The sequence below is a fragment of the Theropithecus gelada genome, chromosome 14 (assembly GCF_003255815.1).
Source record: "Theropithecus gelada isolate Dixy chromosome 14, Tgel_1.0, whole genome shotgun sequence".
NCBI classification, from domain to species: domain Eukaryota; kingdom Metazoa; phylum Chordata; class Mammalia; order Primates; family Cercopithecidae; genus Theropithecus; species Theropithecus gelada.
Window position 1 is genome coordinate 94,117,678 of NC_037682.1, and position 14,933 is coordinate 94,132,610.

Below are 14,933 nucleotides of genomic sequence, written 5' to 3' on the forward strand. Positions count from 1 at the left end.
ACCACTTTGGAAAATAGGCTGGCAGTTCCTCAGAACATTAACTATAACATTCCCATATGATCGAGCAATTCCATTCCTCGGTACAGAGGCTGAAGAATTGGGAACATATGTCTACACAAAAACCTGTATCCGGGTTTACAGCAGTATTACTTTATAATAAATAGCCCGAAAGTGAAAATAACCCAAATGCCCATTAGTTGATGAATGGACTAACAAAATGTGGTATATTCATGTAATGGAATATTATTTGGCAATTAAAGGGAATGCAGTGCTTGATACATACTAAAACATGGCTAAACCTTGAAAACATTATAAATGAGACTAGCGAGGCCCAAAAGGCCATATATTGCTTAATTCCATTTTTAGAAATGTCCAGAATGGGAAAATTCATAGAGGCAGAAGTAGATTAGTGGTTGCCAGGGACTGCGGGGAAGGGCAGTAGGTAGTGAACTGCTAATGGATATAGGGTTTTTTGGTTTGTTTTTGTTTTTGTGACTTTTTTTTTGAAGTGATGAAAATGTTCTGAAATTAGTGGCAATGGGTGTACAATTCTGTGAATATGTAAGGACTACCAGACAGTACATGTAACAAGGGTAAATTATCTCAGTAAAGAGAAAAAATTATTTCTAGGCATGATGTCATTTAGGTATATAGCTTAGTTGGGAAATATCTTTTGTATATTGATCATAAAAAGATGTGTTCAGTCATTAGGTTAGGTCTCCCGTCTTTTCCTTTTTTTGTAAAAGACAGCTTTTCAGTGTGAATTAAGTAAGCAATTTTTTACTGAAAAACTACATTTTATGTTTAAGTAGATTATGTTTTAAGTATTTATGTTTAAGTAGATTATGCCACTTTATAGCAACTCTCTGTAGATGATTCAGTTCCTTTAGGTCATGCAGTAAACGCTAAGAGCCAGGAATAGGTGTTTTGTGTTTTGTTTTTATTGCTTTAAGACCCACAGATGGCCTATTGGTTTGTGTTTTTAGAAGAACCTTAATTTCTTTTAACAAGTCTACTGTTTTGTAGTTTTGAGTATACTCATAGGTATGAGGAAAACCCAAATTTTGTTTCTGAATGTTTTGAACAAATTAATATAGCTGTGCTAATACGGAAATATGCAGTGTCTGAGATTTGAAAAAAATACTAGACAAAAGCTTTTCTTGTGGGAGATTTGATATAATGTTTTAATAGTTTAAGAATTGTTTCTTATTTTAAATGTATACCCAATAAGATTACTAGAATTAAATTCATTATTCGAAAGTTTATGACTAACAAATCTGTAGTACATTGTTACAGTCCAAGTTTAGAGGTTACAAATCATGTAAATCTAAAAATTGTTTGAAGTTTGGAAATTCACATGTTTAGAATGAAACTTGGAGAAAAAACCTATGGTGATGACCCCTTTCATTTATTTTTGAGAACGTAGTCCCTTATTTTTCAGTAATTGCTCAGTCATTGGTTTTCTACCATAAAGCTGTCAGGGCTGATTTGTTAAGCAAAACTTGAAACAGTTACTATTCGTAGTGCAAGAAGCACAGAGTATAAATTTTAAAACATAGCAGATTACAATTTTTAAAATTCTGACATTTTGTGGAGTTTTTGTTTTGTTTTTACCTTTTAGAAATTTTTTTAAAACTGGAAACATTGGGATTTCAATAGTTGATAGCCAGAGGAAGAAGTTGGTAATGCTATTCTTTTCTTTTCTTGCTGCCCTGCCCCCTTTCCCCAGGAAACAAAGCCGGTTTTGTTTCTTGCCTGCTTGTGAGGTCTCTGCTGCACCCCATGTGGGTGCACTGCTCTGTGCTTTGTTGAAAGGCTTAAGATACTCAGAAGGTAAAGAACAGGATGCTTCTGGAGAGGAATAAATCCCAGCTTCAGTAGATAAACAAGGTTGTTTGAATTGGTCATTTAAGTGAGTTCTTTATATGGAAACCTTGTAGTGCTGCTGGTATCCATAGGTAACAACATTTAGGTAAACACAGCCAAAAGTGCTGACAGTAGTCATCAGAGTATTTCTCTTACATAATTTTGTGCAAGTTTCTGTTTAATTCTGTGGACTGGTTCTTCCTTCATCTTTTGATATCCTATTTTTCCTGTTCCATGGTTTTGAATAGTCAGATAAGCTTAGATTTGAAAAAGACCTTACCAACCAATTCAGTTTGCCATCAGCATTGGCTATTGTCATTAATGATTACTGCTTATGGTATCTAATTCTGGGAAACTGGTGAGAAGCAAAGGCTATTTACCACTTTATCTTTGTGCAATTTTATTACTATTCAGTTTTTTTTTTTTTTTTTTTTTTTTTACCAAGAATGTGTGTTATTTCATAAAAATGTTATGTTACGTAATGAAAATATAGTGTGGAAAGCTCAAAAGCTTATCCAAATGTTTCTTAATAGATGAAGTATTTAACAATGTTTAGCTCTAGAATCTGCTCTGAAATCAATAGTTTTATAATTCCAACACTCCTCAGCTTACTGATGGGCTATTTTATAGCAGGTTTTTGGGGTTTTGCTTTTTTATTGCTTGGAACCAAAAACATTTTTCCCCAGTAGTTGTTTGCCTTGGGCCTCAATTTATGATATATTCATTGTATGTGATGAATCTCAGTTCAGTTGCCCAATTCATATTTAACTCATGCTATAAAACCTGGCACAGCACACTTTTAAAATGTCTCTATGTGGAAATATGTTGAGTGTTATATTGAAACACCAAGAAGATGTTTCACCAAAAGAGAAGGATCCCCTTATGTCCTTAGCTCAATCTCCACTACCCATCTTTTTTCTATTTAGACCTTGTAGGAAAGATAAACATGCATGTCTTTGTGAATCATAGGGATATTTGGAAACAGTAAATGGTATGATAAAATAGGAGGAGGGAGAAAGAGAATGTATGTATATGTCTGTGCGTGTTTGTGGAGGAGGAGGAGAGAGGTATAGGAATCATCAAAATATGGAATTAGTCTGTTGGAGTCAGAGTCTTGAAAGAAGTTCTGGAGAAGAGAGGAGACTAAGGTTTATGGAGCACCCACTATTCCAGGTGTGTGATAGAATAATCAGTCCTCATAATAACTCAAATGGAGATGTCAGTATCCTTGGTACAGATGAGGAAACCGAGGATTAAGTGAATTACTGAATTAGTATGCCCAACTCTAATTCAAGTTCATTTGACTCTAAAGGCTATGTTTTTTTATATATGCTATGATACCTGTCAATTATGTAAATATGTTGGTAACAGAAAAGAGCAATTTTATTAAATGAGGTTGTTGATGCCTGGCAAATCTTAGGTCCCAAAAATTGTTGGCTTTTTTCCTATCCATTGCCCTGTAAAATACTAAACTAACTTATAAGGATGAAATTTTTAGCCATTTACTTTCTTATAAAGCCATTTCCTAAGTCTTCCTGAGTTAATAAGTATGATTTTTTTCCCATATGCGATTAATAAGGCTTTGAACAAGCTGGAGCCATATGTTGTGTTTTGACATCCTTTCTCTCTTCCAGACAAAATATTAAAACAAGATAACCAAAAAGACACAACTAGAGTATGAATAAAAAATATGTATGTAGGGCAGAAAATAAAACCACATAAAGCATTGTGGGTAGTGCTAGAGGCCTGCCAGGTTTAGGGGCCATTTGGCTCCTGAGAAGAACTGTTAATAAAAGTGTTAATAAGGAAGAGGACACACAAAACAGGTCAATGGGAAAAGTCAGGCGTGCAGCTGACCTGGCCCTGGCCTAGGACAAACATTTACAAGGATTGACCACATGTCAAGTCACAGAGTCACAAATTGTCTAGAATCAATATTATATAGCCTATGTTTTTTAAACCTCAATGCAATTAAATTTAAACTCATAGTAAAAAAGTTAGTTTCAAAAAACATGTCTTGCCCTACCAGCTATTAAACATATTACTAAGGTTGTACTGTTGTATATATTGTACATACTAAATAATGTATATGTTTATATACATATATATAACTTACATGTTTATATAGTATAAACATAAAGGCAGTACTGTGGTACTAGTATAAGACTAGTTAGATTAATAAACAAAATAAAAAGTCTGGAAATAACAAAATGTCAAAATTTAGTCTATGATAAAGAAGATGAGTGGAAAGATACACTGTAACACAAGTGGTGTTGGGACTAATGGTTAGCCATATGGAAGAAGATGAAATTAGATCCATTCCCGCCATACACCAGAATAAATTGCAGTGGATCAGATTGAGTTGCCAAGTAAATGAGAACTATAGTTTTTTAATTAAAATGGGTGAATTTCTCTTTAGTTTGAAAGTGAGAAAACATAATTCAGATTTTTAAAAAGATTGATAAATTTGACTAAATAAGCTTTTTTTTTTTTTTATTGTAAGACAGAGTCTTGCACTTGTCGCCCAGGCTGGAGTGCAGTGGTGCGCTCTCAGCGCACTGCAACCTCCGCCTCCCTGGTTCAAGTGATTATCCTGCCTCAGCCTCCGGAGTAGCTGGGATTATAGGTGTCTGCCACCATGCCCAGCTAATTTTTATATTTTTAGTAGAGATGCGGTTTCACCATTTTGGCCAGGCTGATCTCGAACTTCTGACCTCTAGTAATCCGTCTGCCTCAGCCTCTCAGAGGGCTGGGATTACAGGCGTGAGCCACCACGCCGGGCTAAGACCAAGTTCTTAGGAAAAACAAGAAAAAAAGATGATAAACTGAGGAAAATTGTTTGTGACTTACATCACAGATACAGATTTCTTACCCTTCGTGTATAGATTGTATAATAAGACATAGCAAAAACAAAAATCATACTGAGATACTACTCATCTTTCAGATTGGCAGAAACCCAAAATTGGCAAGGCTTTGGGGGCAGAAAAAGCACTCTGTTAACATTACTAGTGAGGATACATCAAAGTACAACTCCTGGGGTGGGGCGGTGGTGCAAATTTGGCGATATCTAGCAAAATTATTTATGCTTTTAACATTCACCTAAGCAATCTCCCATATAGAAATCTACCCAAAGATATAGTAGCAGAAATACAAAATTATGTATGAGTATATTCTGTACAGTACTCTTTACTGATAATGAAAACCTAATAGGAAATTGGTTGAATAGAATATTAACCAGCTATGTCAATAGGAAAATGAGGGAAAATCTCTATATACTGCTTTAGAGTTATCTCAGGTTGTATTGTTAGAAAGACAAAAGCAAAGTGGAAGGAAGTATCCATAGTATGCTACCATATATCAAAGAAGAAGGGATGTGTATGTGTTTGCTTACATTTTTAAGAGTAGAGTAAAGGAAACACTAATACAGTTTATCTGTTACCTATTGGAGGTAGGAGGAAGTGGGTGGGAAATAAAGCCCATCTCTGAAATTCAAAAGCAGAATGGCACAAGTACACCTGTATTTCAGGTAGTTGGCTAATTATAGAAGAATAATTTCAGGTGACTTTAAAGCACAGTGATTTTACTTTATGTATTTAATGGAATATCTTAAGGAGATAAAATTGCAAAGCAATCTGAAACTTCAATCGTTTTAGTGATCATAATATGTTGTTTTTAGATGATTGCATATATATAGAGGACAATACATATTAATGTTGTTAGAACCCAATTTTTCAGCATGAGAAAAAATAGCTGTTATAAAATCAAAGTGAAAACCATGCATCCTAAATCTGAATTGGAAATATGCATTTTCTGAAGGAGAGTACCACCTAGAAATAGTTACAAAAAAGCAACAAAATAATAATAGGTACTCCCTAGTACCCAGATTAATGTTCTTTAAATACCATTTCCCAGTCAGAGAAATCAGGGCTGCTTCAAAAAAGGCTGACTAAAATTTGGGGCAGGGAATATACTAGATGACCTTGGAACATCTTTTTATGCCTAAAAGCAAACAAGGAAGTAGACCAAGCCCATTGTAGCCATAGCAAAAAGATCCAGCTTGAAGGGCTTACCTTGGTCAAATATGGCACACTTTGGGCATTGATCAGAATAACTGTGCTGGATTAAAACCCATCATAAACATATTTTAAAATCTGTGATTTCATAATGATTGCATTCCCTTTGCTCTAGGTAGCAGAGTATCAGAATGATTTTTTTTTTTTGAAACAGAGTCTCACTTTTTCACCCATGCTGGAGTGCAGTGGCATGGTCTTGGCTCACTGCAACCTCTGCCTCCCAGGTTCACACCATTCTCCTGCCTCAGCAACCTGAGTAGCTGGTACTACAGTCACCTGCCACCATGCCAGGCTAATTTTTTTTCTTTTTCTTTCTTTTTTTTTTTTTTTTTTTTTTTTTAAGTAGAAACGGGGTTTCACCATGTTAGCCAGGATGGTCGTGATCTCCTGACCTCGTGATCCGCCTGTCTCGGCCTCCCAAAGTGCTGGGATTACAGGCATGAGCCACCGCGCCCGGCCGATGTTTTTTTTTTAAAACCCTTATTGGCTACCTTTGGGAGGACTCTGGGACCAACTCATCATCCTGAAAATATACACAAAAAGGGAATGAATCAAACATTTATTCTGTACCTTACCTGTACAAATTATGTTTCAGGGTACCGAAATGCTTAATATGGAAAAATTCTTACTTATAGAACTTCAAATAATACATGGGAAGGAATGATACCATCATTTTGTAACCTCTAATGAAATAATGGGTTTAGGTTTTAAAAAATCAGTGGTTGCTAAAAAACCATTGGGTGAAAATAACCTAAAGTGGATATAATAGGTTTGCCACGTCTGCACCACTGATCCATCCTTATCATGAAGACAGTCATCTTGTGCCTTCTGTCCTCATGTAGTTCCACCAGTGAAGTATTCTTGCCAAAAATTGTGATCAGGCCTCTATATTCGAACTTGTTTACAGAAATCAAGAAATGGAAAAGCATGCTACATAGTACTATGGGGATGCAGTCAGCAAAGTCCAGGCTGTAGAAAAGTCTATGAGGCAAATGACACAGTTTCTTTGACAAATAAATGACAGAAAAAACAAAGGGGGAACCTGTGTATTAAAACAGTGGTCCTCAGAGTGCTGGCATGAATCAAAAGTCACTGGGAGGGCTTGTCAAAACACAGATTGCTGGCTTCATCCCATAGTTTCTCATTCATTAGCCCTGGGTCAGGGCCCATGAATTTGCATTTCTAAAACGTTGCTAGGTGCTCTTCCTCCTGATGATCCAGAAACCGCAGAACCATGTTATTAAAGAAGTCTTGGATTATGAATCAAATACAATGTATGGATCTTATTTGGATTCTGTTTTGAACAAGCCAATTGTAAAAATAATAATAATTCCCTTGATAATAGGGAAGTGTAGGCATGGGATGGACTTTTGATAATTTTAAGGAATTGGTAAATTTTGATAGTGTAATCATGGTATTGTAATTATATTTTTCTTTTTTTAAAGAAGGCCCCATCTTTTTAGAAATATATGTTGAAATTATGGGTAAAATGCTGTATTGTTCACTTGAACATAATTGGCGCTGAAAAGTAGTTGAGGATAGAGGTAAAAAAAGATTGGCCAGGTTTTGACAATTGGGAAGAACGCGAGTGATGAGTATACAAGGATTCATTATCTGTATTAATTTTTCTACTTTTCTGTGTTTATGGAAATTACCTTCAAAATGTAAAATATATGTTTGGAAACATAAAAATATATTCCTAAATAGCTCATGGACTTAAATGTAAGTCACCATAGAAATTACACGTTTTTGGAATAGAACAGTCATGAATTATACTATTTCAAAACATGTGGGATGCAGGTAAAGCAGGACTTAAGGGTAAATTAATTGACTTAAGTCTTCCAAAAAAAGATTGAAATGAATTAAGTTCAACTTAAAAGTTAGAAAATGAAATACAGAAAAGCTGGAGGGAAAAAAATAAGAGCAGAAAAAAGGGAACTAAGTGAATAATGCAGTCATCTTATATTAACAGGTAGCTGAGAAGATTGGATTGAACCAAGGCATTATTCTGAGAGAGACTGGTCTGTAATTTTCCTCTCTGTAATATCCTTGGTTCTGTCTCGGTACTATGCTAGCCTGATAGAAGAATTGGGCAGTCCTGAGCCAGGTATGGTGCTTGCCTGCAGTCTCAGCTACTTGAGAGACAGACAGTAGGATTGTTTGAAGCCAGGTGTTTGAGACCAGCCCGGGCAACATAGTAAGACAGAAAAGGAAAAAAAAAAAAAAGTGTGGTAATCTAAAGAGAAATTAATAGGACTTCTCTATTGTCTTAAATAGTTTCTGCCTCAGTGAGAAACTACTCAATTTATGTAGAAATGGCTCAGTATTTTTTCAGCACGCACTTCGTACCAGATGCTGTGCTAGGTATTGAGGACACGTAGATGACTAGGATATGGCCCATACTCTGGCACTCAGTCTGAGGGAGCATATAAATTTGTAAACAAAAAATTAGAATCAGGCAGGAAACGTCAGTAGACAATATGGAAACGTTCCCAGGCAATTCCTTGAGAGAAGAAAATTTTTAATGTATAGGATGGACTCAGCTTTGTGAGGTTTTTCCTCAAGTAGTCTCCAAGAAGAAATGGCATTTACCAAGCAGCCAGTCTGTTATAATGGGACACATTAAAAATCACGAGGGGTTTGCTGTGTGACTGGGAGACCATTAAGTTATAAGAGCTGTCAGTGTATGTTATTTAGGATTTTTGTAGCAAGGTTTATATGAGAGATTGGCCTGTAATTTTCCTTTCTTTTAATATCCTTGTATGGTATCAAGGTTATGCTAGCCTTATAAGTGTTGGAAAATATTCTATCCTTGTTATGCTCTGGAAGAGATTGTGTAAGATTGGTGTTATTTCTTCCTTGAATGACTACAAAGCCATTGGGACCTGGGGTTTTCTTTAGTCAATGTGTACTAAACATTTAGTAGAAAGAGTGACCCAAAATTTCAACTTAAGTCGAATATGTATCTGAAAAGGTTTATTATTTTTACTAACATTTTCACATAAAACTTCCCTCTGCCCACTGAGGTTAATCCACAGTTTGATCAGTGTTGTATCAGTGACAGAAATTCACCAGTATGAAAACCCAGTCCGTTTCTGACCACCAAATAGTGTATTACAGCTTCAAAAAAAAAATTTTTTTTTTTGCTATCTAGGCTTTGTGCTGTGTGTGCCGTGGTGTCAAATGAGACAAATCTGTGTCATCCAAATACTTGTGAACTCAACTTGATATGAGCAAGCATCATATCATTTTAATCTACTTGCTTTATTGGGATGTGTATGTGGATATATTAAGGGCTGATTATTTTCATGGGCTTTGCTGCTTGGAATGCTTTGTCTTAGTTTTTGTGGATGAATTTTTAATTACATTTTTATATTTCATAAGAAGTAATGAATTTACATCATTCACACTTCAGAAGTTATAAATAAGGTTCTCCAGCTTTGTCCTTTAGTCACCTAGTTTCTCATCTCTGGAACCAAAAGATGTTAGTTGCTTCTTAGCTATTCATCAATTTTTATATTCTCTGAATATGCAATATATATTCACTCCCACTCCCTCCCCTCTTTTTTTAACACTTTACCTTGCTTTTAATTTAGTAAGTCCTTAGAAACTATTCCTTATCATCATTGCCTGTTAAAACTACCTCTTGTTTCTTTTCTCTTGTGACTTCCTTGTATCTTGTGACAACAGTAATAATAAATTAATGTAGTCATTGTAATATTGATGGATTTTTAGGTTATTTCCAGTCTTCCTGCCCAGAAAAGCTACATTGAATATCCCAAATTGCTTTTGAATAATTAAATTATCATTTTTTCTTCCTTTGCTAGTTTTTTAGGACAGATTTTTTTTTTCTTTTCAGCCATGAACCAGAGAATCAGTCAAAGTGCTCCAGTGAAACAACCACCACCCCTGGCTCCCCAGAGCCCACAGGGGGGCGTCATGGGTGGCAGCAACTCCAACCAGCAGCAACAGATGCGACTGCAGCAACTTCAGATGGAGAAGGAGAGACTGCGGCTGAAACAACAAGAACTGCTTCGGCAGGTGAGGCCACAGGTTAGAAACCAGCCTTCCACTTTTTGGGGTTTGTTTTCTTAAAGTTGGGCAGATTGCATTTTAACATTTATTAGTTACAGAGGAATGTTGTCTTTGTAAAACTGAGCGACACAGAAGCATTCTATCCAGCCCTGTCCTTGTCTTAGTTTCGTGACTGTGAATGGCCTTTGATCAGGTTACAAGGGATGTGACTTGGAAACCTGTATCGTGAAGAGCTGTTTTGGTCATGGTCATTGCAATTGAGCAAAAAGTGAAGGAAGCAAGGATGCTTTCTCTAACCTACATGGAATTATGGATTGCTGTTTTTCTGAGGATTTCACTAAAGGGGAAATTCTAGAACATCACTTGGGAGAAAATATCCTTTATTAATAACTTATGTGGTGGGATACACCAATGTGACATTTCTCAAATGAAATATACTTCAGTATTACCGAATCTAAGAATTTTCATTTAAAACAAAATAAATATTACCTTTGGCCAGGTGCGGTGGCTCACGCCTGTAATCCCAGCACTTTGGGAGGCCAGAGTGGGCAGATCACTTGAGGCCAGGAGTTCAAGGCCAGCCTGGACAACTTAGTGAAACCCCATCTCTACTAAAAATATAAAAATTAGCCAAGTGTGGTGGCGCACACCTGTAATCCCAGCTACTCGGGAGGTTGAGGCACAAGAATCACTTGAGCCTCAGAGGCAGAGGTTCAGTGAGCCAAGATTGTGCCACTGCGCTCGAGCCTGGGTGACAGAGCGAGACCCTGTCTCAAAAATAAAAAAGTTATCTTCAAGTTTAGAAGATGCCAGTGTGCTTTAAAATGACCTGCTTATGGATGTTTTTTTATGTTGGGAAAAGTAGGACATAGCAGTAGAGAGCTTGAAGCCCTTTAATCACCATTTCTATCAGCTTTCTTCTAGAAGGTACTGTTGGTCTTTATGTTCCTCATATATATAATTAATGTCAACATTAATTTTTACTTATTTCAGAGTGGTTAAATCTAAGTTCAGATATTGGGGATAAGGTCTTTTGTTAAGTAGTGTAGATATTTTTTTAATTTCTATATAAAATTTTTTTGAATAGATAATAGAAACATGGTATAATAGTGATAAATGTACGAAAGGTGAAAGTAGACTCAAAATAAGAGCTTTTCCCTGTTTTTCTGGTTCTCTCCTATGGGGCCTGAATAACTATGAGTTTCTTAGGTTTTTTGTTTTTTGTTCATTTTTCCAGAGATATTCTGTTTACATACATAAAATACATGTATCTATGCTGTTTTTTCCCCACCTAAATCACAGCATGCTAAGTATAAACATTTAAAAATCATCATACTCGGCCAGGCATGGTGGCTTATGGTGGCCCATGCCTCTAATCCCAGCACTTTGGGAGACTGAGGCAGGAGGCTTCCTTGAGCCCAGGAGTTTGAAACCAGCCTGGGCAACATGGTGTGAGACCCTGTCTCTAAAAAAAAAAAAAAAACACAAGTCTACATTTCTGTTACCAGGAAGTAGGCACTTAAAGGTCTGTTTTTTTGTTTTTTTTTTTTAGGGCTATATTTTAAAAGTATCTCTTGAGTGTCAGTAAAAATATATGAACTCAGTACTACCTGAACTCTGATTTGGGGTTTGAGGAACTGGTATTTAAGGAGTTAAATTAAGCCATGGCTTCTGAGACAGGCTCACTTTTAAACTGTGCTTTGTCGGTAATCTGTCCATACAGCTCTAGTGTGATTGGCATGAAAGGTAAACCCTGATAGAAGGAGTAAGACAGTATGTGCCAACATATGATGTCAGGAACTTGTTGGGGCCCAGAAAATGATGCTACAAAATATGATTCTTTGACAGACTAAACTAAGGAAGCAGCCTCAAGTTCTCTCCCAAAGCACAGGATGAGGCTGTTCTTTGAAGTTCCTTTATCTACCTAGAAACCAGACCCCCCAAAAAGGAATACAATTGCCGTTGATCCCCTCCCCAAAATTTCATTAACCAGAGAAGACTGAAACTTGTATGACAGAGGAAAAGACTAAAAATTAAATATCACACCTAGAAAGCTCAGAGGAACTTTGCCCAGACTATTGTCTGTTCTCAGATCCCATTCAGTTTCCAAAGAGAATTATTTACTAACCATTGTCTGAGCACTGGGCCCATTCATTCTTCCTACAAATCATTTACTGCCCTTCAAAATGGCCTCATTTCCCTCATGTTCCCTTCCCCTGTGAAGAAGGGTATTATATAGTATCTGGAACTTAGTTATTGGGTAATCATTCTCTTGCAATTTCCCCCATACTTGGGTACTTTAAATAAATTTGTATGCCCTTTTCTCCAATTAATTTGTCTATTAGTTCATTTTCAGCGAACCTTTAGAGAGCAGAGGGGAAGTTTTCCTTTTGGCCCCTATAAAGTGATCTTGAAAGAAATGTTTCTTTATCTGACATAAAAAAGATGGAGAAAGGAAGCATTATTGTACCTCTGACTTTCTAACAAATTACCATAAAGAAGATGTTTCACCTGCTATTGTTAGAACACGGTAGAACCATCAAAAATATAATTATGTGGCTAATAGAAAAAAATAAAGCAATTTAAAAATGTTTTATGTAACCTATTTTCATTGTTTTTCATTTTGTTGTTACCGAGTAGTAGTTGTTCTGAGTAAATACAGGTCTCAATTTCACTATGAATAAAAACTGTCAAAATCAAAAAACTAAAAAACAGTTCTTTAATTACTAATGTTAAAATCATTACTGTTTTTAAGATAATTTGTAAAGTCTAGAAATGGGGCCATTCGCCATTTTGTTTTATGCCATAGATCATCCTGGGGTTTTTTGGTGGGCAAACGCTGCTATTTGTAAAACTCTACTTTCAAAGAATTTCCCTAAATCTTAATTCTCAATCTTACTCTGGGTGATGGGTCCTGGACAGAATAGCTTCACTTCCTTTAAAGGTAACTTCTTTGTTTCATCTTTACTACCTACTGTGTCGTCTTTTCTTATGTTGAAGTTGACAGACCTGCTCTATTCTCATACTAATAGACTATTTTTTGGATTTTTTTTTAAAGTAATCACAATGAATTCAGTGTATCTTAAGTCTTTTGGCTTCCTGTGAACTTCTTCCATTGATAGTTTATCTTACCACTGAAACATCAAATATATTGTATCTGCTTTATCTAATACTCAGAAGCAAAGAACCTTCGTGACCAATATCAAATTTTTTTTAGTTCTGACACCTAAAGTCTTGCTGTCCTATCCTCAATGCTGTTAAAAACTTCTGAGGTTCCAGTTTTGTTATATGGTGACTCCATTGGCTCCTGTCTTCCTCAGTCTGCTTCTTCTTGGGTAGCTTGGGAATTCTGTGCTATGGTGATATGTCTGGATACAATTTGTAAGTCAGCCTACACAGCCAGACCATGTGGCTTAAAGTAATTTTTATCCATCTTATTTTTTACTCTTAGGCAATGCGGAATATCAATCCCAGCACAGCAAATTCTCCAAAATGTCAGGTAGGCTCTTATCTGATGTTTTAGCACTGGAAAAAAAAAAAAGATATTAAATTAGGAAAGATAAACTTACATTCCAGGGTCCTATCCTTATTGGACATTAGTCCAGAGTATAACTTTGAGCCATCTTTGATACTGAGGTTAACATCGCCCTTCCAAGAAAGTCTACACAGTCTGCTCCCTCCCTGTTCCTCCTAGGGAGTTTCTGTTTGTTTTGATTCCATGGAGGTCTTTTTTATTCTATATTTAAATGTATTGTGTCTCAGTCGTACATCCTATCAGCTTCTAGGTATGTCTAATTTTTATTTGAATAGCTTAAATAGTATGTGTAATGATTTAAAGGAATTAATAAATTGAACAGTAACAAAAGCAGTACTTACTTGGGTAGGCTAGTTTAGGAAATTTTAGTCATGATACTATGTGGAAGAGAAAAATTCTTTCTAGTGGACATTCTAAAGGAAAAACATCAAAATTATCAGGAGAGGGTCTGCCTGGATAGTGTTTCAGGTTTTCTTGTTGGCTTTTATCAGCATTCTCTAATGGACCCCAGGGAGCCCTGGTTGTGAAGGCATCTTATTTAGAAGGAAAGATTGTGGCCATTTTTTCTTCTAACACAGGCACTTGTCTGACTTGTGGGAAGAATCTCATTCTTAAAACCAAAAAGATTTTAGGTGTTTGGGGTCTGCAAGATTAGAAGAAATTGGGAGCCAGAGGATCATTCTACTTCTCTTGGGGCAAAAGCAACCATAAAATGCCTCACATTCTATGTAGCTTATTCTGCACTAGGCTAAATAAGTACATTGTTTTAGAATCTGCTGTAGAAGTAGGAGTTGGCAAAATTCTGCTCATTTTGGATACTGTTAAGTTGTCCATTGGGGCACCATGATGATAAAAGTCAGATACAGTCTTCATAGAGACCAGTTAATTTTGTGAGAAGGAAAATCTCTATTCTTCTTTATCTGTCTCATAAATGCCTCCATTCATCAAAAGACCAAGCAAGGGGTAACTCATAATAACCCATCTTCACCAAAGTCAAGCATAGACATTCTTATGATGAGGGGGCACTAATATCCCATTTGACTGTGAAGTGCAGCATAGCATTGGGTCTTTATAACATGAAGCCATTTTTTTCTTTGCCATTTCTCTGAAGTGTTGTGTTTTGTTTTGTTTTGTTTTGTTTTTTTGTTTTGTCTTTTTGTTTCATTTTTGAGACAGAGTCTCGCTCTGTCGCCCAGGCTAGAGTGCAGTGGCGTAATCTCGGTTCACTGCAATCTCCACCTCCTGGGTTCATGCCATTCTCCTGCCTCAGCTTCCCGAGTAGCTGGGACTACAGGCGGCCGCCACCACGCCCAGCTAATTTTTTTTGTATTTTTTAGTAGAGACGGGGTTTCACCATGTTAGCCAGGATGGTCTCAATCTCCTGACCTCGTGATCCGCCTGCCTCAGCCTCCCAAAGTGCTGGG

General features: G+C 36.4%; 1 protein-coding gene across 13 annotated transcripts in view; it reads left to right on the forward strand.

Annotated features, from left to right (window-relative positions):
- Window positions 1-14,933, forward strand: part of YAP1 (Yes associated protein 1) — a 125,631-nt gene that overhangs the window by 87,970 nt on the left and 22,728 nt on the right. For 4 of the 13 annotated variants that reach the window (XM_025356655.1, XM_025356656.1, XM_025356663.1 and 1 more), the window contains 2 exons: window positions 9,799-9,980; window positions 13,426-13,473. In XM_025356655.1, coding sequence (XP_025212440.1) covers window positions 9,799-9,980; window positions 13,426-13,473 — 230 coding nt within the window. Of the gene's footprint in view, window positions 1-9,798; window positions 9,993-13,425; window positions 13,474-14,933 lie in introns of all 13 variants that reach the window. The other 9 variants (XM_025356653.1, XM_025356654.1, XM_025356662.1 and 6 more) reach the window with 3 other exon arrangements.